At 34.0% G+C, this 24,858-nt stretch overlaps 2 protein-coding genes across 4 annotated transcripts; one reads left to right on the top strand and one right to left on the bottom strand.

Moving 5' to 3' along the window:
- Positions 1-638: 638 nt before the first annotated feature.
- Positions 639-23,201, bottom strand: LOC136799285 (uncharacterized). Of its 3 annotated transcripts, none has more exons than XM_067055987.1 (8): positions 23,008-23,201; positions 10,253-11,875; positions 4,973-5,167; positions 4,518-4,611; positions 2,899-2,936; positions 1,612-2,543; positions 1,037-1,393; positions 639-702 (listed from the first exon to the last, which is right to left on the bottom strand). In XM_067055987.1, the coding sequence occupies exons 2-8, from the start codon at positions 11,864-11,866 to the stop codon at positions 678-680; spliced, it is 3,255 nt and encodes a 1,084-aa protein (XP_066912088.1). In that variant the 5' UTR covers positions 11,867-11,875; positions 23,008-23,201; the 3' UTR covers positions 639-677. The 3 variants fall into 3 exon arrangements, with proteins under 3 accessions (XP_066912088.1, XP_066912085.1, XP_066912086.1); XM_067055984.1 differs by lacking the exon at positions 23,008-23,201 and adding an exon at positions 12,274-12,394; XM_067055985.1 differs by lacking the exon at positions 23,008-23,201 and adding an exon at positions 12,308-12,376.
- LOC136799286 (succinate dehydrogenase [ubiquinone] cytochrome b small subunit, mitochondrial-like) lies at positions 13,553-22,668 on the top strand. The gene is made up of 5 exons (XM_067055988.1): positions 13,553-13,669; positions 21,466-21,543; positions 21,710-21,772; positions 22,037-22,187; positions 22,404-22,668. The coding sequence occupies exons 1-5, from the start codon at positions 13,606-13,608 to the stop codon at positions 22,564-22,566; spliced, it is 519 nt and encodes a 172-aa protein (XP_066912089.1). The 5' UTR covers positions 13,553-13,605; the 3' UTR covers positions 22,567-22,668.
- Positions 23,202-24,858: the final 1,657 nt, after the last annotated feature.

The following is a 24,858-nucleotide window of genomic DNA, read 5'->3' on the forward strand; positions in this document are numbered from 1 at the left end:
TTCATAAAGAAACAAAGAATTGTTGACCTTATAATGAGCATAACTTTGGCTCCTTAAATCAACTAAATATCCAGAAATGAACCTAACGAAATGGAGATATTGTCAGAACTTGCAAATCTCAACTTCAACTTAAAAATATAGTTTATCTCATTAAATAAAACATTCATTTCTACAATTAAACAATAAAAGATCAAGAAAATAAATTCTTGAAAAAAAAACACCTAATAATTCTATTTTTGTGAGGGAGATTTTAAAAATTTTGACCTTAAATACATTAAAGATGACTATATACTAAAGACCAGTGTTTAAAGTGGGCAATTTGGTAATTAAAATATACAGCTAATTTAAAAAGATATTTCCCTTACCCCAATTATGTCTTGGGTCCTTTAGCTGTCACGGAAGATTAATATATTTTCTTTCATTTTCTTTTTGGCAATATTTAATTTTTGACGGTTATTATAAGATATAAGTTAAAAAACATAATGATGATAATAATAAACTACTTAAAAGGAACGCTTCCGTTGAACGAAAGACAAAATTAATTTCCATATCATTGTTTTTTTCCATACCGTGGTAACATTGTTTTCAAATCAAAAGGATAGAATTCTTACAGTGCAGAGAGAACACACCAGTTCTCTCACCACAACAATCAAAAGATGTATTGGTCGATAGTTTGTTTACTCACCTTTTATCTTGCGCGGACTAAAAAAATAACAATTCAAAATATAATATTAACAAAGCTCAATTAAAAATTTTAAATTTAAATCCTTTGAAAAAATGTTTACAGCATTGCAGGGAGTTTGAAGCCTCGCATTATTTTCATCAAAGATATGTATTCTTGAAAATTAACTTTTCAGCTCTACCTTGATGGAGCACTTTGTCATCATATTTATTGACAATAAGTTGAAATAAGCTACATAGTTAAATTTTCAATCGAATCATTTTAAATCCTGATTTAGGATATAAAATGATGTTTTCTTGAAAGAGCTCAAAACTCAACCTCCTGAGTTAAGAATTCATTCGATGTGATATTTACCTGGCTTTCCTCAAATTTTGGCGTACTTCCCGAATTTTTACTTGCAAGCTGAATCGGTTTGGGAACAAATCTTTATGCTGTTGCTGGAAAGTCACAGTAGCATTATCAGGTGGGTAATACCCATACTGCTCAAACAATTTCATGACCAGGTTCCGACGTTTGTCCAAAACTTGTCTGTTGGATGTCAAGGATTGAGATGCAGCTCCAGCGGGGTCGGAATCTCCGAAAAAGAATTCATTCGGATAGGAATTCTGATGGCTTGATGATGTGGCAGCGTTCGATGCGAATTGATCACCAGCTGGATTGAATTCCGGTAATTTCCTGAAATGCTGCTCGAAATCCACTTGCTCGAAAACCCTAACGACAAAAGCATCAAAATATCAAGAAGTCAGTAAGAGCCCTGTATAAAACACCAAGAAATAAAAGTGATAAACTCTTATAAACTCGCTATTATTGCTTATAAATTTATTCCAGGCCCCAAGTAGGGTCAGGGTGATCAAGCCCATGAAAATAAATCCAAATGGGTGGAAACCTTTACAGATTCCCAAAGCTTTTAAAATTAAAAAAAAACTTACTTTTCCATTCCATCATTGGATTGACGTTTCAAAATCGATTTTTTCGAGGGACTTCCAGGTGTCGGAGTTGTTGGCTCCGATTTAACAGATCTATCAGTAACCACCTCTGTTTTTGAATCATCAAATCTAATCCTAGCCACAGATGAACTTCTCATTCCAGTCACTGTATTTGATGTACCAGACATCCTAAGTGATTTCCAAGAAGCATCATTGTGCATGACATGTTGATGTGATGACAGAGGTTGATATTTACTGAATGCTGATGATTCCATTTGTTGAGGTGTTCTAAGCTCATTAACTGAAGCTGGGATTAATAACAAACTTTGGGCTGCTTTGTTGGCATCTTGTGGATGATGGCGTATTAAATTTGGTGGTTGCGAAGACTGTGAGGTGCCAAAGAGAAGAACAGATTGTCGCCCATCATTGATGTTGATATTGATATTCTGCTGTTTCAGAACTGTGACAGGTTGACTGCTCGCAATACCATTGTTTGTTATTGTTGCGTGTGGTGACAACTGTGCAGATGGCTTCTCATCTTTTTGGATTATATTCGAGATAGAGAAAGCCTTGGGTGTTGTTGAAGGTGAAACTTTGGATGAGATCATAACCGGCATAACTGAGGGTTTGTTGGGAAGTAGTGTTGGCATTGTTACAGTTTGTTGGTGTGTGCCAATAGGGTATTGCGGTGAAGGCTGTTGTTGTTGATACAACTTCTCTTGTTGTTTTTCTAGTTGAATTGAGGAGCGATTTTGTTCAAATTCAGATGTTATAGGACTGTAGTTGTCAAAGTTGAAGACTTTGCTTTTGGTGATGTGATGTGGTCCTTTCAAGATCTCGTGTAGTGGTGGTGGGGGTGTATGCTTTGTAGGATCAAAATTGAACATTGATGGGGAGTCTTCCTTACACTCTAGCTGAACATCTCCAGGTGATTTCTAGAAATAAACACAAGTTTTTTCATTTCTAGGAAACTTAATTTTGCAGTCCCAAAAATTCACATATCCGTGCATCAAAATAAGGGTAAGAAACACATTGCACTTTTTTGGTAAGCATGGTTTTGCATCTTGAAATTCCTTGATTTCCAATTTTTAGCTTGTAGTTAATTGAAAAACATGATGAAAAATGTGTTACACTAATTCAATCCCTGATATCAGTTCAAATAAACTGAATTTCTAAAAAACTTTATATTTTGCTCTACAGCACTTGTTGAACGGTGAAAAAGAATGTGGCTATTTTTTTGATTTTTGTTATTTTTGATTTTTTCTACTAATCCTTAGTAACCAATCTTACCTGCTCAAAATGAGGCCTTGGTGTTGTTGATGATGTCCCTAAAAACAAATGAAATAACAAAACTTATTACTATATCCTTGATTAGAAACTGTTATTGTGTTTTGTAAAAATCTAAAGTCTAAGCAGGGGGAGGGGGTCAAGCAGTTAGTACAAGACATTATGCCTACTAACAACTCTTTGGCAAGAGGTTAGTAACACCACCCAGAGAAATGGGATGGAATAGAAAAAGTGCTTCTCTGATTACCCGAAGTGTTCTAATTGTGTCTATTGAAAACTCCTTTGTTTTAGCTTTAATTTGGTCGTTACAAAAAGTTCAGAAAAAAACGGCTCGCCATGCGAAGAGGGCTGGTTTTTATATGCTGTGTTTATAAGAGTGGTTTTATATTTTTCGTTTTTGATCCATTCCTTTTTAAACTTTCAGTATGCAGTAACAAATTTAACATTAACATTGTAGTCTGAAAAATTCTCATCACAATGATACCAAATTATTTCTAAAAGATTTGATAGAAATTCATCAAAGACAGATTTGATTTCTTATTTTCGTGCACTTTAGCTATTATCTAATTATGCGGTCATGATGCTGTTATATCATTAGAATCGCTAGAAAATTCTGAGCAAGAAAATATAGGTATCTTTTGGTATAAAAGAGGTCTCCCCAAAATATAAGCCCCTAAAGTTTACGCATAATTTGACCTGAAACAAAAGAATTTCGTCATACCACGCTATTTATACAACTTTTTTAAAGCAACAACAAAAGAAATCCATTAGCTCGAAACAAACTCCCTTAAGGGTAAAGGACCTGGTATATAACGAGCTGTTTGTCTATTGTTCTGAAGAAGCTGTTTTTCCATCTCTTTACATTCCTCTGCACCACCAACCTTTGTACACTTAGTACAGTTAGTGCTAACTGAAATTTGGCTCAAATTTACATAGTGCACCACCCTTGAAAATGGCTTTTTGACCATCATAAAAGCAATAAAATCAGATAAGACAAAATCTAATATCTTAAATGTTTCAATTTTCCATCCTGTTCCATCTTTCAATAGGAAATTACAACATAATTAAACATTTTAGAATATTGAATTTCTATGGCAACTGACAAATCGTTTTTGAGATTAAAAAAAAACTTTTTGTAAATTTGAAAAAAAATTTTAACATCCTAGAAACTCATTTTGTAAAATAAGATGTTTTCTCACAAAATTTCATTTTTCACACAGCTAATAACAAAATTTGGTAATTTTTTATCAAGTTAGTACAACTGAGTGCTAAGTGATTTAATCCAATTCACATGGCACACCACCATGGTACTAACGCAAATTTTTTTTCCGTCAGCAGACGCAGACCTGATTTAGCAGCCGAAGACCTGAATCAACGGCCGAAGACCTGATTTAGCTTGATTATTTGCTTTTCTTTGATGTAAGTAACATTTTAAAGTAGTTATTTGACATTTTTTGAGTTTTGTTCAAAAGAATTTCGCAGATTAGACCTTTCAAAATTTCGAAGACCCAATTATGTGGATGACACCCAAATTTGCAAAATTAAAACCCAGTGAAAATTTATCCATTAAAGTAACTTAGTACAGAATTTTGCTTTTAAACTAACAAATGATATTACATTACCATCTTCCGATTTTTGTTTTGTTGTTCGACTGTTCTTTCTATCTTTTGAAGACCATTTCCATTCAGGATTGTTTTTGTAGTGTTGCTCTTTGACCTAAACGAACACAAAAATTATAAAGTCCTAATCACAAAATTGGATTTATGATGAAACTTTTGATTGAATTAATTGTATGACAGTGTTACATAGTGAACTCTATGACTACAGCCCCCATCTCAGTATTTAGGTGTTAAGCTAGAATTCACTGTCGATAGATTGCTTCCTAACTCTTTCTTACTTTACTTAGTAGCTAAGTGAAGCCCTTCCAGTAAAATTTATTTACTTTGCTTAACTCATCTCTTTCCTATTTATTTTTGGAAAAGCTCTACTTTAAGAATAATTGTTTACACTCTTTGTGATCCATTCCAGTCAAAGCAAGTACCTCCAGTAGACTATGGTTTCATCTGTGAAAGCTTACCTCATCTGCCAATTTCCTATACATTTGTTGCTCTTCAGGACTGACAGCATACCACATTTCACCTAAAATTTTAGATACCGTGCGATTATCCTGATTGGGATGTTTCTGATGGACTAAATGTCGGTGTTTCTTGCTGAAGATCATGAAGGCATTCATTGGTCTTCTGATATGCTCCTTGTTGCTTTTGCTGGGTGTCTAGAAAATAAATTAACGACATGTAATAGGATTAATGTGTAAAGGCAACAAAAATAAAAGAAGTATAAGACACCAAAGAAGCATAAAAAGCTTATCCTGACGCGTGGTTGTAGGATAATGAGTTAATATTCATATGTTGGACATAGGTATTGTTCAGTATGCAATAACACTGCAGGGGTCCTATTAAGACCTGGGGAACGACAAATTTTGCAGGTCCAAGGGACAAAAAAATTATAATTTGCTGGTCCTGAAATTTGACTCGCTGTCTCAAGTTTATGCTGATCAATACACTGGGCTTACTAAGAATTCACAGAAGTTAATTTTTTCATTCACCAGCCTATCAAAAACAAAGCAAAACTCCTGACATTGAATAGTCAGATTTTGGTCTAAAAGATCAACAATATATTTTGGCTTATAGAAATATTTCTTGGGGTAGTAACTAGAGTAGGGTATTAACCTTGATTTTTAGAAAAATTAATGACCTAAGATACCACCCAGGAGGGAGGGGGTGCATGTTCAGTGTAGCCGGTGGGGTGGCGGTTTTTCGAAGTTATTTCCATTTAGTACATGGTAGTAAAAAGGGTGGTCCCCTAAAAGAAATCCCAAAGTAAACTTTAATTTTAAAGTATAGTACAATGTAGTATATTCAGCTAGATTCGATCAAACCCAATCGAAAAACTGCCAGTTGTATTATCGTACTGCACTGTACTGCATGTGCCATAAATAAAATCTTTCTTGATCTTCTTTCTTTCTTTCTTTCTTTCTTTCTTTCTTTATTTTTCTCTTTCTCTCTTTTTGTAAGTACTAGTAATCTCATGGTTATGAGGGAAATTCGGGATAAATTTCCCCAAGGTAAATTTTTTGAAATTTTAAATCATTTCGAAATTTGACCGAGGGTAATTTAACCAGAATTTCACGAAAACAAGCAGGGGATTCCTGGTTAATCTCATGGTTTGGGTTGAAATTCTAGCAATTCTGAAAGATGTCAATTTAACACTGGAAATCAATCTGAAACTTTAAAGAGGTCTGAAAAAGAACATAGAAACGCGATTCAAGTTTTAATTGGATGATATTCCATTTACTTAAGCCTTCGAAGTTAGTAAGAAATTTGAAAAAGGTGATGAATTTCCAAACAATGGGAATTACAAGTTTGCGGGAAATTACAAACTAATGTAAGCAAAAACGTCAATCGTATTTCAACCAACCATGAGAATATGTTTAGAAATTTCAATTTCAAATGTTTTAAATATTCGAATTTCAAATGTTTACATAAATCGATGCCGTGTGTATTTTTATTGTTTTTCATAATGGTAGCCAAAGAAGTGGAGAGTATCGAGGGTCGAGGCAAACCTGGGCAAACTGCAAAAAACATTTCTTATATTTATATGTTCCATAAAATTCAGTATTGAGGTTTTGAGTTATGGTCTATTAATAATATGCCTGGAACAGTCTTCGGTCTAATATTTTGGAGTGAAATCAAGTGAAATGTGAAAATAATTTTTTTTAATATTTGCAGTAACAAAATATTTTTAGTCAGTTTTAGTTAACAATACTAAATCCAAATTTGCTTACAAATGAAAACTAACTTTTTTCCTATTACTGTGTAAGTTTTTGTAAGCTGTTTCTGTAACCTACCAGGCCATATTTAGCACTTTCTTCTGATCTGAAACTAAGCAATGCCCATTGTTGTAGCCTTTGATATAGATTATTTCGCCGTGACGTTTAATGTTATTGAAGGACTCACTTATTCAAAACTTAAAATAGTCATTACATTATTAACTCAAGCAGACTCAAGAAATGATTTGGGCAGTTAAGATGAATTGCCTGCCAGAAATGGCAGGCATTTGTAAGACTTACACACTTTTAATGAGTTTTTGAGGTCATCTGAAGTCATTTGTAAAATACGCTTGGGAATTTAAGATTAGATTCAGACTTGTAAACAAATGAAATCATCTATATAACTCAAAAAAACTCTATATTGATATAACGAAACTTCTTTCAAACTCTGTTCATTGCTTAGTAAACTGCCTGGCAAGGAAGTTGCACCCCAACTTACAATAGCTTATTATTCTTTTTTATCCTTCCCAATTCCCTTTATACTTTTAGTAAGAAATCTTTCAGTTTTCTGTTTCACTTTTCAATAGGTTTAAGTAGGTTCAAGGAGCCAGCAAAAGCTTTTCTATCCCAAAGTTTTAGAAAAAAATCATGGTTAGTATCAAGCTGTATTTGTTATTGCTTTTCAGTACTTTTTCAGTACCTCAAAAGAACCAGAAAGAATGGTTAATTGTGTTAAAATAAAGACAAAGTAAGTACAGTTGTGGTTAGTTTCCTGCAACGTATTAAAAGGGTGTTGTAAAGATTCAAAATAGGTGATGGTAGCCACTACAGGATATTAAAAGGGTGGTATGAGGATTGAAATGGGTGATGATAGCTACCAAGGATTCGAATTGATGGTAATAGCTACATGGTAGTAAAAGGGGTGGTCTCCTAAAAAAAAATCCCAGAAAAAACTAGTACCATGTACACTAAAAAAAGGTGGTGGTCCCAGATTTTTTAAAAATTACCGAAAATCAGGTTATTACCCATGGGTTACTACACTGAACATGTATCCCCCCTTACCACCACCCCTTTTAGTACCCTTTTAGTATTTAGAGGCCAGTAAGCAAGAAAAATATGGGGATATCACCCTCAATGCCGTGTAAAACTTAGCAGTCAACATCCTCTCACCAAATATAACTTGATTTTTCAAAAATAGAAAATCAAAAAAATATGTTTCTGTTACATGTCAGTCAGGAAGAAAAGACACTTTTTTATTCTGCTCCTGCTGTTTTAATGGGTACTAACTTTTTTGAGATTGAAAATTAGATGTACCTCTCTGTGTCATGCTGCCCTAGAATTTAAGCTTCATTCATTTGATTCAAATTGAGAATACAATACAAGGATGGTTAATTTTAGGAAAACTCAGAGAAAACCTGGAAATAAATCCTTATTATTTACTCAAAAGAGAATTTTTAAAAAGCTGAAAGGAAACCGCTTAAGGCAAAAATAAGCTTAATATCATTTGAATGATTTTGGAATCTCAACATTAGAATTTGAGGCATTTATGCCCTAACACTGATAATTTGTTATCCCTATAAAAATGCTTTGAGCTACTTAACTACAAGGATAACAGTAACCGGGTAGCTCAGTCGGTAGAGCATTCGCCTTACAATCTAAGGGTTGTGGGTTCGATCCCTGGTCACCACCAACTCAGCGGATGAGTAGCTTAGATTGGGTAATCTGGGAGCTGACAGTAGGTGTGGCGCTCCACCTCAGCATTCGATCTCCCAGGTCTAGCGCAAATAGAAAAGGGGATAGACTATTTCACTCTCTCACACAGTCACGAGATGAATATACTTACTTACTTACTATAACAGTAAGTTATAAAAATAGTAGGAACATACTTAAGGGTGATAGTTTTATTGTTTCATCTATTTTCTGTTTTGAGAAATGTCCATGAAAGATTTTGAAAAGAAACTGAATTTTAATTCATTATAATAAAAAGAAATACTTGAACATTAATCTTTGACAAAACTAATTGTTCTGTTTATGCTGAACCTTGGGTTCTTAGTTCTGATTAGGAATTAATGAGGACCATTTATTTCAACTAAGTCATTAATTTTTAAATCATTTCCAAAGAAATGATAATTCAAGTTTTTTTTAAAACAAAGTGTAGGGCTTCATTTTCTCCTTTTTTCAAGTTTGGAAACATAAAAGAAGAGCGAAACAGCCATTCATATTTAGTAGACAAAAATTGTTTGTACTATTCATATAAATATTTTCCTTTCCTTTTATCAGAAAATGAATTGTTTTGAGAGGCTGTATATAGTGAATATGATATCAGCTCTCTACAAAAAGAAAGAAAAATTATATTTCCAAGATAGGATTCATTCATGAATTTCCACTGCTCTGATTATTTTGTTTCATTCTTAATAATTTATTTTTTTGGTTAGAAGGGAACCACCATAATTATAGAGATAACATGTAATAAAGTAGAGAAAGTTTCTATGTAGGCTTCATTTTATTCAAGAAACTACTACTAAGCAAAAGCTAACCTTTGTTTGAACGAGAGGAAAATAATTGTCTCTGTTCTGATAAGTTTTTTTTTTAAAGAAAGAAACCAATTGTCTCATTCATAAAAGCTTTTAAAACTATGATTACTACTATATATCACTACCACACCACATTATCATAAAAGATAAGGAATCTATATAAGCACAAAACAGTCATTCATCATGTAATATCAAAACTGAGCTCATCTCATGTCATATCTGAAAAGATTTATGATGAAAAGAAATCTTACTTAACTTTCCATATATTATCTACAGCAAAATCAGGTTAAATTTCCTCAAAATTCTTATTTTTGGCAAATTTTGATGAATATCTTCATAATTAGCACTGGAAAGGGATTTTGTAATGTCTTTCTAAGAGCCCACGATGGCTGGCCTGGATTGAAAAATTTATGAAAAACAGATCATTAAAATGACCGGTATTCTGTCTATCATCAGGAATCTGGAAAATTAAAGTTTAATTTTTCTTATGTCTTTTTAATAAATCCAGAGGAACAAGAGTATAAAGCAAAAAAACGAGAAAGAAAGATCCTGTTTTTGCTTTAAGAAATGATAAATGAAAGGAGTTCTAGCAGAACAAGACCATATCATAATTTTAGTAGATAAAAAATCAAAAAATGCAAATTTTCTAACGATTTTTTTAATACAAAAAATAAATTGTTTCTATCAACAGCTTTTCTGAGATTATTTAGTGTCCACAGTGTATTGAAAAGCTAAATGATTAGTAAATCATTCTTAATTTTTTGTCAGCTAAAAGTATATAATTTCTATATTATACCTTAACTCCCTTAATATTTTGATCTTCTCTATTTTTCCTACCTCTTTTAGTAGTGCTCAAAGCAAGGTTTATAAAATTAGCACATTTTGCAAGAATATAGGGCATTTTTGTGGGCTTATTTCCATGTATTTAGACTATGCAAAAAGCAAGGATGTCTGAAATTCTGGGATTAAAAGGTAAATAAGAAAGAAGACTTACTTTTCGTGGTGATTTTTCTGGTGTCTCATTGGTCTTGGATGTTGGCATTGACCAAGAAACATTGGTTGGACTATCACTCATGCCAGAATTGTCAAGAATACTAGATCTCCCAGTTGCTTTTGGTATCAAGCCAGGCTTAGTGAAGACACTCTTTTCAGAGCCCAATGGAAATGGGCTCACACTTGCTTTATTCAACATAGGGGGACTATCATAAATTGATGGTTTTGTTGGCAAAGGTTGAATCGGAACAGGTGATTGAATGATGCTTGATGGTATTGATGTAGATATCAAAGGATTGATTGGAGAGAATCTGTTTTTTGCACCAAAATTGCTTGACATTGTTTCCTGAAGTTTCACACTAGGGGATGAATGTTTGTCTTCTCGTAATGACAGACAAATCCCTGAGTCAGGACTAACAGGTAATGATGGTGTACTGTTTAAAGACATTCTATTTGGTGAAACTTTCGGTGTACTGCTTGATGCAATTATAACACTGTGGTATGTTGTGCAAGGACTGATTGTGGTGTGGTGATACATCTTTGAAGGTGATATTGAAGATACTGGGGACTTTAGTAAGACTGGAGAATCTGAGTATGGAGTGGCACATCTGCTGAGTGTCATCAAAGTTGAAGCAGCTTCTACAGCAGATTCGTCAAGCCACGATGGGTACTCACTTGGTGTAGCGCTGTGGTTGCTTGAAGTATCTGGTGTGTGGGATTCAGAATGTCTTTTGAGAGATTGATCATTTTGAGATGAGAAGTGCCTTGAACACAAGCCTTTCTTCTGTGATTCCTTTTCACAATTGCGAGCAGAACATAATCTCCTCCACTGTTTGCCATTAAACTTTTTACGAAACCCATCATTTGCTATCAAAATGTCCCCTTTCTTATAATTGTGTGGGGTTGTTGCTCGACTAGAACGTGAGCCAATACTTTGGGGCGTAGAGCTGCGGCTTGAGGATGGCATTGAATCCATTCTCTTTGTTGTAAATACTTCATCTACTTCAGTGTCTACCTCAGTTTCTGATAAGGCTGAATCTGTGGCTTCATCGTCATAATTTTCGTTTTTGATCACAGGAGGTCTAATACATCTAATATCCATGCGAGAAAACCATTTTTCATTATTATGTCCATTAACTTTGATTTTGTATTTTAGTGGCCTATCTTTAATTTCCAAAACAACACCTTTCACAAACACATCAGCAGTCGGAAGCCTTACACAGACCATGCAACCGCATGTAATGTCAGATTTATTTGGAGCAGCATTAATAATAACATAGTCTATACCAGTTGAAAGGTCAAAAGATTTGCTCGAGTTGTCACTGTCTAGTTGAATACTGACATGGCCAGTTTCTCTAAAATCACTGATAGTTCCAGGCTGGTATTCATCATCAAACCTGGCAAGAACATCATGTGTTAAAAGTTTCCATGGCCCTGGCTTTGACTTTCTTGAGTCAGTACATAGTTTCTTTCTCTTCGCAGAGTCTACAACATTTTCCTTTACAAATGTTTCTGTGCTGGTGTTCAAGGCACTGCTCGGGCGCTTCCTATTAGGTGTGTTGTTACTACCATCATAGGAGTGCTGGTTTTGGTGGTGAATGCCCAGAGGGATCATCTTTCATGTCTAAAAAATGTTTGTAAAAATTTGAATAAATGTTGAATAAAGATTTTCTAATATCATACCCAATATCATTGCTCAACATTTTTGTTTACGTTGATATTTGGCTACCAAAATATCTCATTGTGGTATTTTATCATTAATATTATAACATTTTAGATCATTAAATTTAGAGTTTTCACTCTTAGGACATACTAGTTATGGACAACATGGAAAAGATGAAAATAGAATTATATAAAAAAAGTCCAACATATGAGCTGAACAGCTCCAGGACTCGAATTCGTGATAGCTGTTGGTCAAAGTGTTGAAAGGAATTAGGTACACCGTAAATAGAACGAGGAAAATCTCTATTCAATAAAAACATCTTCGAAAGAAATAAAGAAGAATAGAAGTAGAATATATACCATAAAACGACAAAAATTGTTGATAAATCATCACCTAAATTCTCTCGCCGTCCATCTTTCTCCATCGATCGAACCAAGTCAGAAAATAGGAAACCCCGTATACGAACCTCAAATAGTGAATGAGCATATGTCATGAAAGCCATTGATTTCAATTGGCTAAAAAAATCTTTTCATTTGTTTGCTCGATTCTGATTGGCTACCTTGCCCAAACAGGTTGCGCTATTGTTAAAAAATTGATTTGTTGTTGCTGCAATGATTTTACGATCTATCCATTAATCCGGGGGTTAAAAATCTTATAAATTTTAGTCTTTTAACTTTTAAATTGATTTTTTAATCCAAATTCATTATTTTGTTGATTTATATAATAATAAGAAATATTTATTTTATTTTTATCGACTAAAATTATACCAAAGTATACGTTATAATGGTACATCTTAACTTTACAACAACACCCGTCTTCAAATTTCAAACAATTTTTTCACGGGGTTTCCTCGGATGTTGTTATGGAATTTGTTCGGGCAGGCTCGCAGGAGAAATTTTTTTTTCATTCACAGAAATAGTTTTTTTTGTTTTCATTGAATGAACAAAATCGCTCACCGTTATGGATCAAATTCTACAATCATTTCCGCACATTTTTGCGACATTTTCTTTAGGTTTTTACTGCCCTGTTTTTACTGAGCCAAGGTCGAGGCTCCCAAGGCTCATAGAGTTATACCTCCATCCTACGAATAAACCGAATCTTGTACACATTTTTTTATAAGAACAAACTGATTAAGAACATAAGGTTTCGATAGCAAAAATATTGAGAACTGTTAAAACCCTTCTGTATTTCTTAATAAAATGGACAAAAATATTCACAAAATGTTAAAAATAAGAACATGTTCAGAACATTTTGGGATTGAATATCAAAAAGTTAAAGGCAGGACATCCGAAAGCTATCCGAAAGCTTCAAAAAATTTTGGATGTTCTTATATAAAAAACGTGTACCCCCTGTACCCCCGATTCAGGCCATGGCAAAAATGTTTAAGCCATACTGATTCTGTTAATTAGTAGATAGTTCAGATCGATCTATTATGATTCAACTTGAACTGAAGGTCATTTGGCCTGAAAAACCGAGTAAAAATCCAAGGAAAATGCAAACAATTAATTAGATATGATTGCCCCGTTTAGCGGTATCAAAGCGGGGCAACAACATTTTCTACTTGTGAGCTCTCGGCACGGTGCTAATTGCAAAACTAGAATAAGTTAAAATATGATCTCCGCGTGTGGCTAAATAGGAAATATCTGTGTTAGGTATGCGGCGACCTGATCAACTCAACTGCACGGGACAAAATGGCGACGAGATCTCTGTTCAGACTCACTTGTCATGGGTCAAATAAATACCTTATAATTCGTGGTAAGTACATCTCCATTCCCTCATAATCTATGAGTACAAATCTTGATATTTATATGGTTTATATTTGATTGTGACTTGTAATCTTTTTGAAAGTCTCCCTTTAATTTTGTTTGTGCTATTTTTTTATGAGGTTATGTAACTTTTTAAATATTTCGTTTTAGAGACTCTTCTATCAGAGACATAAGCCTCTTAGAAAATGCAATCCACCCACAGTTATCTATTCAGCTAGGAATAAAGGTGCTCTCAATCTTTTTACTGTAGTTTGATGTGGTGGCGAACTGGTGGGTGGCAAAATGACCTTTTTTGCTGCTAGGCGATGGGAATTTGATGTTCTGTTTACCGTCGCGTTTCAAAAAATATTTGATGCGGCAAAATTTCATTATTCATTATTCATTATTCCTACCTGGTGCTTCCAATCTCCAACGAATTTGAATTCCAACGTGAAATCGAGCTGCTTTCACTTTTGGAATCAAAATGACATGCGCAAAAATTCAAACACGTTCGAGACGCGTCTAAAACGCGAATTTCTAAAACGCCCTTGATGCCGCCTACTGCTTAAAAAAATGCCCGCCCCATTCGCGGACGTTATTGGAACCATGTTTCTTACTCGAGGCGCACATTTTGTTAGCGAAGATGTTATTTTTGATTCACTTTGAGTGTTTTGGATAGCTTGGCACAGGAAAAGAAGAAAATAATGAGTTTTTAAGAAATAATGAACTTTTTTGAGCGGTGGCTCAAGAGCATGCGGGCGGTCGACGGTAAACAGAACATCAAATTCCCATCGCCCTAGGGCAAGGCTTTTTGTAAAAAAATAGCCTGTTACCAACAGACCCTATTTTTTTTTGCAAAAATAGGAGTTGGAGGGTCAGGTAGCCAACCCTGTCAGTGTAGACCTAAAGCTCTAAAACAGCATCTAATAACATGAAAACCAGAATATGATTCTTCAATGGGAATCAAAACTATAAAGTGCACTTACAAACATCAATTTGTCAGATCTAACAAAATTAATAACCACACTGTCATCATTGACAATAAAACAAACGATTTTCTGTCAAGAGCCTTGTAAACATTCCAACAACTTCCATCGAAATGATCTATCACAGCTCAGTTTACCATTTTAGCGCGGTTCGAGGATTGAGCTGAGAACTCTCGCAAAGCGCCCGAGCTCCCGCGTAGCGCGCGCCGCGGGGATGAAAAACTTCAATCTGTCAATCATTTTTTCAAGCGAAGTGTACGCGAAGTGATTCTAGCTTTACGATAGTGCCGCGGATCATCAATGGATAGTATTCAATTATCATTATCCCTTTATTTTCATTTCTAGAACTTTTGCAAAAAAAAGGAAAAATATAAAAGTTGTATTTTTTACTGCCCTATTCACATACTGAATTTGAAAGATCTTCTATGTGGCGTTTTTTTGCAAACTTAGAAAAACTGATTTTTGTCCCGCCTTTGCGGGATGTTGGCTCAAGTGCTTGAGTGCAGCATAGGGTTCAAAGTCCAAATATGCGTTTCCCGTAATTTTTGTATGAAGAGTTAGGTCTATACTGCCTGTGCTGCTTAGTAATGTAGTCATTAGCCTGGGGAATCCAAGCAAGAAGCTAAAAGCTCATAACATAATTTTACAAAAAATACCTCACCTCACAAAGTTTTTAAAATTATAGAGCTCGGTGTAGATTGATTAGTCTGACCTAGAATGTTATAAATAGTCTGTTTGAACATGTGAACCCTTGTTGACAGACTTTCTGAACTTTGGAAACCCAGGCAAACACACATATAATCAACACTTTCCATAAAAACTCTTTCACAAGATACAAAACTACTAAAAACCACATAAAACATCAGCCACATTTAGACTTCCAGCCAACAGCCATTTTGTTTCTAAATGAATCTATGTTTTCATTTTCATTTGTTTTCCTTTTCTCTGCAGAGTCAGCTTTTTCCATATTCGTACTACCATTATTCATAAAGTACTGCTAAGTAATACGCACAAAATCTGGCCGATCAGACTGAACCTGCATTGCAGGGAAAATTCTCTCTGCAGGCGCGTTGCCCACATCAAACCTTAAACAAGCAGCAAAAATATCAGAAGCTATAATGTGGAAAGAGTTTAACGTCTGGATTCGCAGCGCAGGGTGGCCACGCATGCTGAAAAAACTGGAATAGGTAGATTTTCCAAACAGGAAAGCTGGAAAAACTGGAAAAACTCTTTTGAAATTTTAATTTTAACTTAATGTCAGGAATTGGTTAGAATTATTATGTGATTATACATATATAAGGCGCTGTGGTATAGTGGTCATTGACCTTGGTTGCTGCACAGGCGACTGAGGTTCGATTCCCACTCGCAGCGGTTCACTTGGCAAGTGAATGAACCTTTGCCCGGGTCAACCCATGCCATGTGAGGAGAATTGGGTAGTCAGTCCAAGGTGCTGACGGGGCGCTCATTGAAAGCGTCTATAGTTGCGAAAATAGGTCTCAAAGCCTCCTGCAACTCAACCAAATAGAAACAATAATTTTGATAAGATGTTGTCTAGTATGAGTTTGGCAGTCATTTTCAGTTTAGTCCATCAGACATTCTATTGTCAAAGCATAGATCTCTATGACCAATTTGAAAGAAATGTCTTTTGAATACCAGTGGATACCCCTTAAAAAACCTACAAACAGTGCGTCTCAAACCGCGATATTTCGAGAGCACGGAAGCGCGTCAAAACACCAGCTTTTTTAGAGTTTTGTCTCGTTTACCCAAACGCTGCAATCCTGCGTAGGCTTTGGGCTCAAGACTAGAACCCCCAATACGAGACATTGGCCTGACCGAAAAAAAATCATCATCATCAATTTTGTTAATTGTCAGAGTCGTTTACTCACTGGAAATACGCAACTTTCTGAAGTTTCGTTTTTTTTCGGTTGTGCTTCATTTTAAAAATAACGAAGATGAAAAGTTACCATCAATCCCGCGAGTAAAAGAAAGTACTCCGACTAGTCTACGAAAAGTGCGCTCGCGCGGCGAATAGAATATCTCGCAAATTAATATATGCATAAAACTGACGAAATCCTTTCTTTTTTATGCTTAGGTGACGTCACCATCGATCCTGACTCGACAATGGATAACCAAATTTGGCAATGTATAATTATTACGAGCGGCCGAGAAAGTTTGTGTGACGCAAAAATTGCGCGATAAACGAAGCCCTAGAAGAACGCCCACTGAAAATTGAAACCAGGAATTTATTGAATATTTCACTAATGAAGTATCAAACTTTTTGTTTTTTGTAATTATTATAAATTCATAATTTTTAAATACTATTTTTTGAATGTCAAAGGACAATTAAAGTGAATTTAAGCTGATTGGGTGGATATTGGGCGGACGGGCGTTTTGCACGTGCCGAGATTGGAAATTAAATGAGAGTAAAAGACGGGGGCGTCTTAGTATGTAATATTAATTCATTATTCTTTTATTTTTATTTTTCGCGAATGAAAAATGAATTTTTGATTTTTGAATTAAGGAAATATAGTATAATATATTGTATTTGATTGTCAATGCCAAAAGATACTTACGAATAATCTGCTGTGTTGCTTCGCTATTTACCCCCGAATTGTTTTAGTAGGCACTTCGGTCACGTAAATAAAAACACGTGTATATGTTGAAGCCGACTGTGGACTGACCGCAATTGCAATTACATAAATTATTGTGGAAGGGAACGCTTGAGACAAATGTTTGGGAAATCAAAAAGACAACTTTTGTGAGAATGTTGAGTTTTGTTTATATGGCTGTTTGTGTCGCACTGACAAAGATGTAGCTCTCTTAGCCACCAAACTTAATTTAATATTATTTAGTTCACTCTTTTACAACCTCTTATAAATGTACTTACATAAAATACCTAATTTCAATTATCACAAAGTGTTATAAAATTCAAAGTTATTAAATTAAATTAAGTTAAGAAGGTTTAATATAATTAAGTTTAAAAAAATTAAGTTTTTCGGACCTAGAAATTACACAATTGAATTAAAGGTCATAAAACCTATACTTTTTGGTACCTATACTTATAGCAGGTATGAAAAAAATAATTTTCTTCTTCATGGTTAGACCCCAAACAAATCTTAAGGTCCTTAAAAGTTCTAATTTAGGTTTTAAGGTGTATTTTGATTTTAACGTACAGTTTTGAAAATACTTAGGTCCAAATAATCTAATTGCAACATCAGTTACTTTGCAGTGAATCACTGTTCAAAATTGGAGACCAAAAGGACTATTTTATAAAAAGTTATTGGAGAAAAACAATTATGGAGGATCCACAGACAGCGTACTTTCAAAAAAGTTTCAGCCTAAAATTCCACCTACATTTCAGATAGAGGGTACCTCTATTTTTTGTAGGTTTTGAGGGGTATCCGCTGGGTAATAATTTTGCACTCACTTATAGCTGGAAAAAAGTACAGATTCTTGGGTGAAGGCTGGAAAAAGGTACATTTTCAAGCTGAAAATACCTGGAAAAAAAGATGTTTTTGACCAAAAAAGCTGGATCTTTCATCTTGAATAAGCGTGGCCACCCTGCCAGGCTATATCGCTGTGTCAATTCAAGACAGCCTTAAGTCCATTTTTTCCATTTTGAGATAATTGATTTTAAAAGGTTGAGATGTGTTGGACTTAAAGGGATAATCAGATGATTGATTGACATGATTGAGATATTTCACTACGGAACCTACAGGGAAAAACAGACTGTATTTTTCCTTACCCAAAACTTTAATAGTGTTTCTTAATCTCCAACTCAAATTCTTGGTTTTTAAAAGATCTCAAAAAGCAGTCGCTATGTTTTTTTATGGATCTCGCATCGCGCTTTCCAGTTTGTTATTGTAAACCGAGTTGGCTTACAAACTCATGAAATTCCGAGAGACATTTGCTTTCACTTTCGTTTATTTGTTTATGCGGACCGTTGAGGAGAAAATTTTTAGTATTATCGCCATTTAAACGCTTCCGAAGAAAACCTTTCTGTCAGGGGGTTTATAGTGTAAAGTCCTGCAAAGCATTTGTAAATTATTTCTTTTATTGGGTAACACTTTTATACTTTATTTTACTTCCCTTTTATCATGTGAACTTTAAACTATGAAGAAAATTCCTATTTTGAGTCAAAAATGTCCAATATACATTGTCGATTATCTTTAAGAAAATTCTACAAGACCCCCTGAAATATATCTCACCTTCGACAAGTCAGACGGACTTCTCAGGAACTTCAAAAAAAACAGTGGGACCTCTCACGAACCTTTCACATAGAGGAAAGAGCTCAGAATTCGAAATTTTAAAGTGGAATATCCTGACATTGACTTGTCAGTTGACAAAACTACTTGGGGAATCACATTTTCTCATGTATAAAAACAGGTACCCTTAAAATCTCAGACCATCTGATTATCCCTTTAAGGCTACACATTTCATGTCAATGCTTCATAGAAAATAAAATTTGCACTAAAATTTAGGACTTAAGGCTGTTTATGGTTGATACATTATGGAACGTTCTAAATTCTTATTTTTGTTTTGAATTGCAAAATACACCTCTTTCCCATTAGAATTCTGTGGACTTAAGGCCGTTTTTGGAAAGCGTGCATGCTGAAATAGGGGCTTATGGTCTTAAAAAGTCAATTTTCGAAAAAATGGACTTAATTCTGTCTTGAATTGACACGGCGATATGTAGTCAGCAGTGCGCATATGAGCTGACTTTCATTTGAATTCAGCCTGAAATCCAGTTTGTACAGATTTTTTCCCAATTCTAATATTCGAATCAAGCGGAACCACTTTGACTTGAATCCAGGGCATTGTTTTCAAAGAAGCGTTTTAAAAACAAGATGGCGGATGCAGATTCCAAGTCAAGATGTGTCTTTCAAACAGAAAATTTTTTGCCTTGAGTGACCGACAGGCAGGCTAGCTCTTATTATATTTTATTATTGCGGTATATGGAAAATGTAAAAGCGATATTTATACCGCAATTACAGTAAAAAGTTACTTCCGCAATTGAGGGATTTCCTTGACTGACTGTCATATCATTGACAATCAAACAAAGGATTTTCTGTGAAAAGCTTTGAAAACATTTCAACAACTTCCATCAAAATGATCTGGCGTAGCTAAGTTCTACCATTCATGGACCAAGGGTTGATTGAACTCCCGCACGGGTGAAAAACTTTTATCTGTCAATCTCAAGCAAAGAGTATTCAAAACAATTCTAGCTTTACGATAGTGCTGCAGGTTATCAGTGGATAGTATTCAATTATGATTATATATATATCCTTTTATTTTCATTTCTAGAACTTTTGCAAAAAAAAGGAAAAATAGAAAAGTTTTTTTATTTTTTACTGCTCTATTCACATATTGAGTTTGAAAAATCTTCTATGTGGCGTTTTTTGCAAACTTCAAAAAACTGATTTAGTCCTGCTTTTAGCTCAAGTGCTTGCGCGGAGCATTGGGTACAAAGTCCAAATATGCGTTTCCTGTAAATTTTATATAAAGAGTTTGGACTATACTGAACAACCCACTGGCCGACCAACTGGAACCAAGCTATTTTTCATGAACCAACCTCTAACATACCTCTAACCCACCTACCCGCTAATGTCAAATTACATTTTTCTAAGGCCGCAATCACAAATAACTTGTGTTTATATTGTCCCACTGACTGATGATTTTTCTCAATTTTTCCGATTATCTTGAGTCGGGAAGTTGCAAAATTGTCAGCATTTTATTCAACTTTATCCATCCTTCCCTTCACCCGCTATCTTTACTTCAGTCGCATGTTTCATTGTTTTACGGAAAAATTCAATTTCAAAATATATCAAATTCTTTCCTATAGGTTTGCGGGAACGTGTTATTATCTCCCTAGACCAACTGACTCACTTTTTTACCTTTTTTTACACAAGTGATTTGTGATTGTGGCCTGTACATAACTTAAATAAAATAGCTGTGAAAGAACCCTTATCAGTCTAGACTTGGACTCCTTATATCAGGATTAGAAACTAGGATAGTCTTAACTCTATTATCATTCCCTTTGCAAGAATACAATACTGACAAGTTGACACAACACATTGACAAGTAATCCTTGTGAGAAGTTTATATTGGAATCTGCAACAAAAACAAAAGTGGTCTCAGCGCTCCTTCACAAACTGTTTACAGTGCTGCAAGTAATTTCCGATCATTTTTCAGTTTTAACCGGTCATTCTGAAGGTGTTGTGTACGTTTTGTCCGATGAAAACTTGATCGATTCTGATTGGTAACTCATATTTGGTCGCAAATTAGCTCATTAGATATAGAGAAATGTAAATGTCAAAAATCCATGCTGGAGGCTTAGAGCGCCCTAAGACCCTCAGCTCAAATCTGCTTGCTGTGTTCGCAAAATCACGGGTCATTTCTAAAATCCTTATTTGCACCACTGGTTTATCAAATTTCCTTCAATAAGATTGCCGCATTTCACACAGCCCTTTTTTGGCATCTATGACCTCTCAGTCTTTTGCACGGTTGGCAGCTGTAAAATCTCACCCTTCACATGTATTTGTTTCAATTTTTGACCCCAAGGCTTAGACTTTTTCACATCTTCAATTTTCTGAATAAAGTTGAGTTCCTTTGAGAATTTTTTAACTTGTTTATTTGATTTTGCAAGTTTTTAGGTGGAATTGTTATGCAAAGATAAAAAATAACATAAAGGTATCCATATCCTTCTAGAAGAGTTTTAAGAGTTAGACATTATATTAGATATACAGCTGTCTTGCTTGGAGCCTTGATTTTTCAGTTTTGTTAATAATGATTCATAAACCTGTTTGTTTTTATTTATTAGCACTCAACACAACACCAAGAACTCTCTCAAGAGAAATTTTACCAACTATTACAGCAAGAAAATCAATCACATCAAAAAGTACAAGTTTTTATATATATTTTTTCCTTCATAAAAGTTTCAAATATAATTCTACTCAATTTTTAACTTTTTCGTCTAATTACGATATATATTGAGACTTTTAAGTTAATTTTGAAACACCATAATATTGAAAATATATAATACTTTTATTTACTTTCATTTTCAGATGAGAAAGCTTTCCACACCACAGCCTTGACATCACAAGCTACTACCAAGGAACTGTTTGAGTGTAAGATATTTTAATATTAATTTGTTCATCACTTATATTGTGATTGATTTATCTGGAATACATCACCATGAGACCGAGAAATGAAAGATTATGATTTTAAGAAGGTGGTACTTGGTTTGCTTGTAAGAATCAAAAGTCTTGTTCTATTTCAATTCTTGACAACTTTATTGAACACTCACTAAGCTACTTTAAAACATTATTCTTTATTATTTCCAATGTTGTCTTATGGTCGACTTATTTTAATTGTTTACTTTGACCTTTCAGTACCTAAAAACAAGAAAGAAGGAGCAAGTCACTGGATGACTGAACGTGTTGTTGCGGTTGCCTTACTTGGAGCTATTCCTGCTGCTGTGTTTTACCCAACACCTTTGGTGGATCATTGCCTATCTGTTTTGCTACCTCTTCACGCTTACTGGTAAATATTGTCTGAATTGTTTTTACTTCATGATATGAACTTGTGTTTAGGTTCTATTTCATGTGAAAAACTTTGATTTTCTTTGCTTAATAACACCTAAAGTTCGTGTCTTTTTCTCCATTTTAGATTGGATTCCTTTACTCTTATTATTCTGTCATAAATTTTGTTACTCATGATACCCGTTCTAACGGCTTTTCTTTCTCATTATTTTTTAAGGGGAGTCAACGCAATCATCGGTGATTATTTGTATCGTCCATTAGTACCAGTCACCAAACTAGGCTGGGCTGTAACATGTGTATTGACAGGTGCCGGACTTATTTACTTGAACATTTATGATGTTGGTATTGTCAAATTTTGTCAAATGGTTTTGAATTTATAAAGGAGTGTAAAAAACGGATTTGGAAAGAAGTATGAAATCTTTTGTTTGTCTTGACATATAGATTTGGTAAAGATGTAAAACAAATATATTTATTTATATGAAGCTGAATGGCTGTTGAGTAAAGGGATATATTTGTCGGTGATGTTTGTTTGAAAAGCTGAAAGACTGAAAATTCCTGTTTTTTGCATGAAAAATACAAATGGTTTAAAATTTAACAAAGGAATCAAGGAATACTATAATTTTTAACAACTTTAAAGATTTAGATTTAAATCTGAAAAAGGTCTTACAACTGCATGTTTTAACAGATTATTTTTAATTTGTGATTATCATTGCATTTAATTGCAAGTATCAAAATATTTTTGTCAATCTTTTTTTATCGGTGGAGTCCGCTTAAGTAGATAATAAATTGTAATAAACAAACTTGAAAAATGAAACTCTTACCTAATTTTAAAATTCTTTGTTTTATGTTTTCTTCAATATAGTTGGAGTATGGCGTCTCTTTCTCTTCAGAAAATTTGAGTCGTTGGAATTAGCTTCTATCAGCACTTTTTTTCTTTGAATTTTTCTATTGTTCGTACTGTCGGGTTCATTAAAATTTTCCCTGATGTACTACTGCATGAATAATCTTGTCATACAAAGAAACAAAAAATGTTCTAGAAAACAACAAATTCATATGACTTTTTATCATATTTTTGCCACATGTTTCGTTTACGTGTTTTCATAATTATTCCCTCCCTCGTACTGTTTCAATCCATCACTTTTAGACATTTTTTCTTATTTTTGACTATCATTTTGAGTATGCATTTCAGCCCTGCTTTTTTAAAAGAATCAGACCAGCTTAAACCAGCATACGTTTAAAATGTTTTTTTTAGTTATATACAAGTTTTGTAGTTCATGCATCTGTATATAACGGTTAAAAATTTTCCTGCCCAGTCTTTTGTGTCAGAAATTTGAATTTCAAATTATAAATTATGTCTTCAAATACTAAAATCTATTGTGTCCATATTTAAGTTGTTTTTTTTCCAACTGAATTCTTCTAATTGTTAATGAAATTCTAGAACTATGATTGATTGAAAATCGATCACTTCCATAGTGCAATCTGTTTAAAATTTTCTGTTAAAAAAGAAATTTGTTTATTTCTTGTTTGGACACGATTTGTCTGGTGAACTGTGAAAAGATTCAATTTCAAAAAATTTCAATTGTTTAATACCAATGCAGCCCTCCTTTCTAACATTTTCAACATATCTGTTTTCATCATTTATAGAAAACATTGGGTTTCAATTCATAACTACTAGTAGTAGCATCTTAAAGATCCGGTTCCAAATAACGGTTTTTGAAATTTCTTTGATCATTGATAGGCTCACCCAAAGAGAAGTACAAGCAGTAATTGTAATTTTAACTCTTTTGTTCACCCAACAGTGCAACACTCTTCAATTCTCCATTTTGGATTATTTTTTGAGGATTTTTATCTTCTTTACTTACGATTATGAAATGTTTACTGCTTAAAAGCACTAACTTGAAGTTAAGTAATTGTTCCAATATGTGGGAAATATTTGTTGTAATATGCCCCCTTGAAATCAAGTTTAGATGACTTTATAAAGGGGTTGTAGGCCAAAGTTTGAGCATGAATTTATACCACACACTCTTACTATCTGTATATATATTTTGTTTATTTATGTTATGTATCAAAAGCAAGGGAGATAACAAAAATAATGTTTAGGTATGTCGAAATACATAGTATCGATCATGAGAACGAAAAACACGTTTGTTGTAATACGATCTATACATGATAGTGACAAAAACATGACGGTAAAATAACACGATGGACGGGTGATGGGCACAAACAATGCCTATGACCTGTCTTAGTCATTCAAGCTGTAATATCCTGGTAAATCATCTCAATAAGATCCTTTTTGCCGAATAAAGCAAAAGAAAACATGTGGGGAGGTCTTATTACAATACTTTAGTGAAGAAAACCGCCTGCAAGTTATCTTATTTAGAAATGGGGGTTTACTTTGTTGTAAAATCACACGTGAAAATCCCAAGATTTGTAACTTACTTTTCATAGTCTTTCCTTCTAAATGTTGACTATTTCAGGGGTTTTCCTTTTGATTTAATATCAAGATTATAGCAATACACTGTGAATGTAATCATGAAAAAGGAAAAATGATTCATTTTCTGGATTCAATCAAATAATCAGCCATTAATCTTGATGACCTTTTGAAATGAAAAGCATTATCCGAAATCAATCTATTGAGCAATTGATAAATCAAATGCAAATATCACCCCTTT

Source organism: Clytia hemisphaerica, unplaced genomic scaffold (assembly GCF_902728285.1).
Source record: "Clytia hemisphaerica strain Z4C2 unplaced genomic scaffold, Clytia hemisphaerica genome assembly, whole genome shotgun sequence".
Taxonomy (NCBI): Eukaryota; Metazoa; Cnidaria; class Hydrozoa; order Leptothecata; family Clytiidae; genus Clytia; species Clytia hemisphaerica.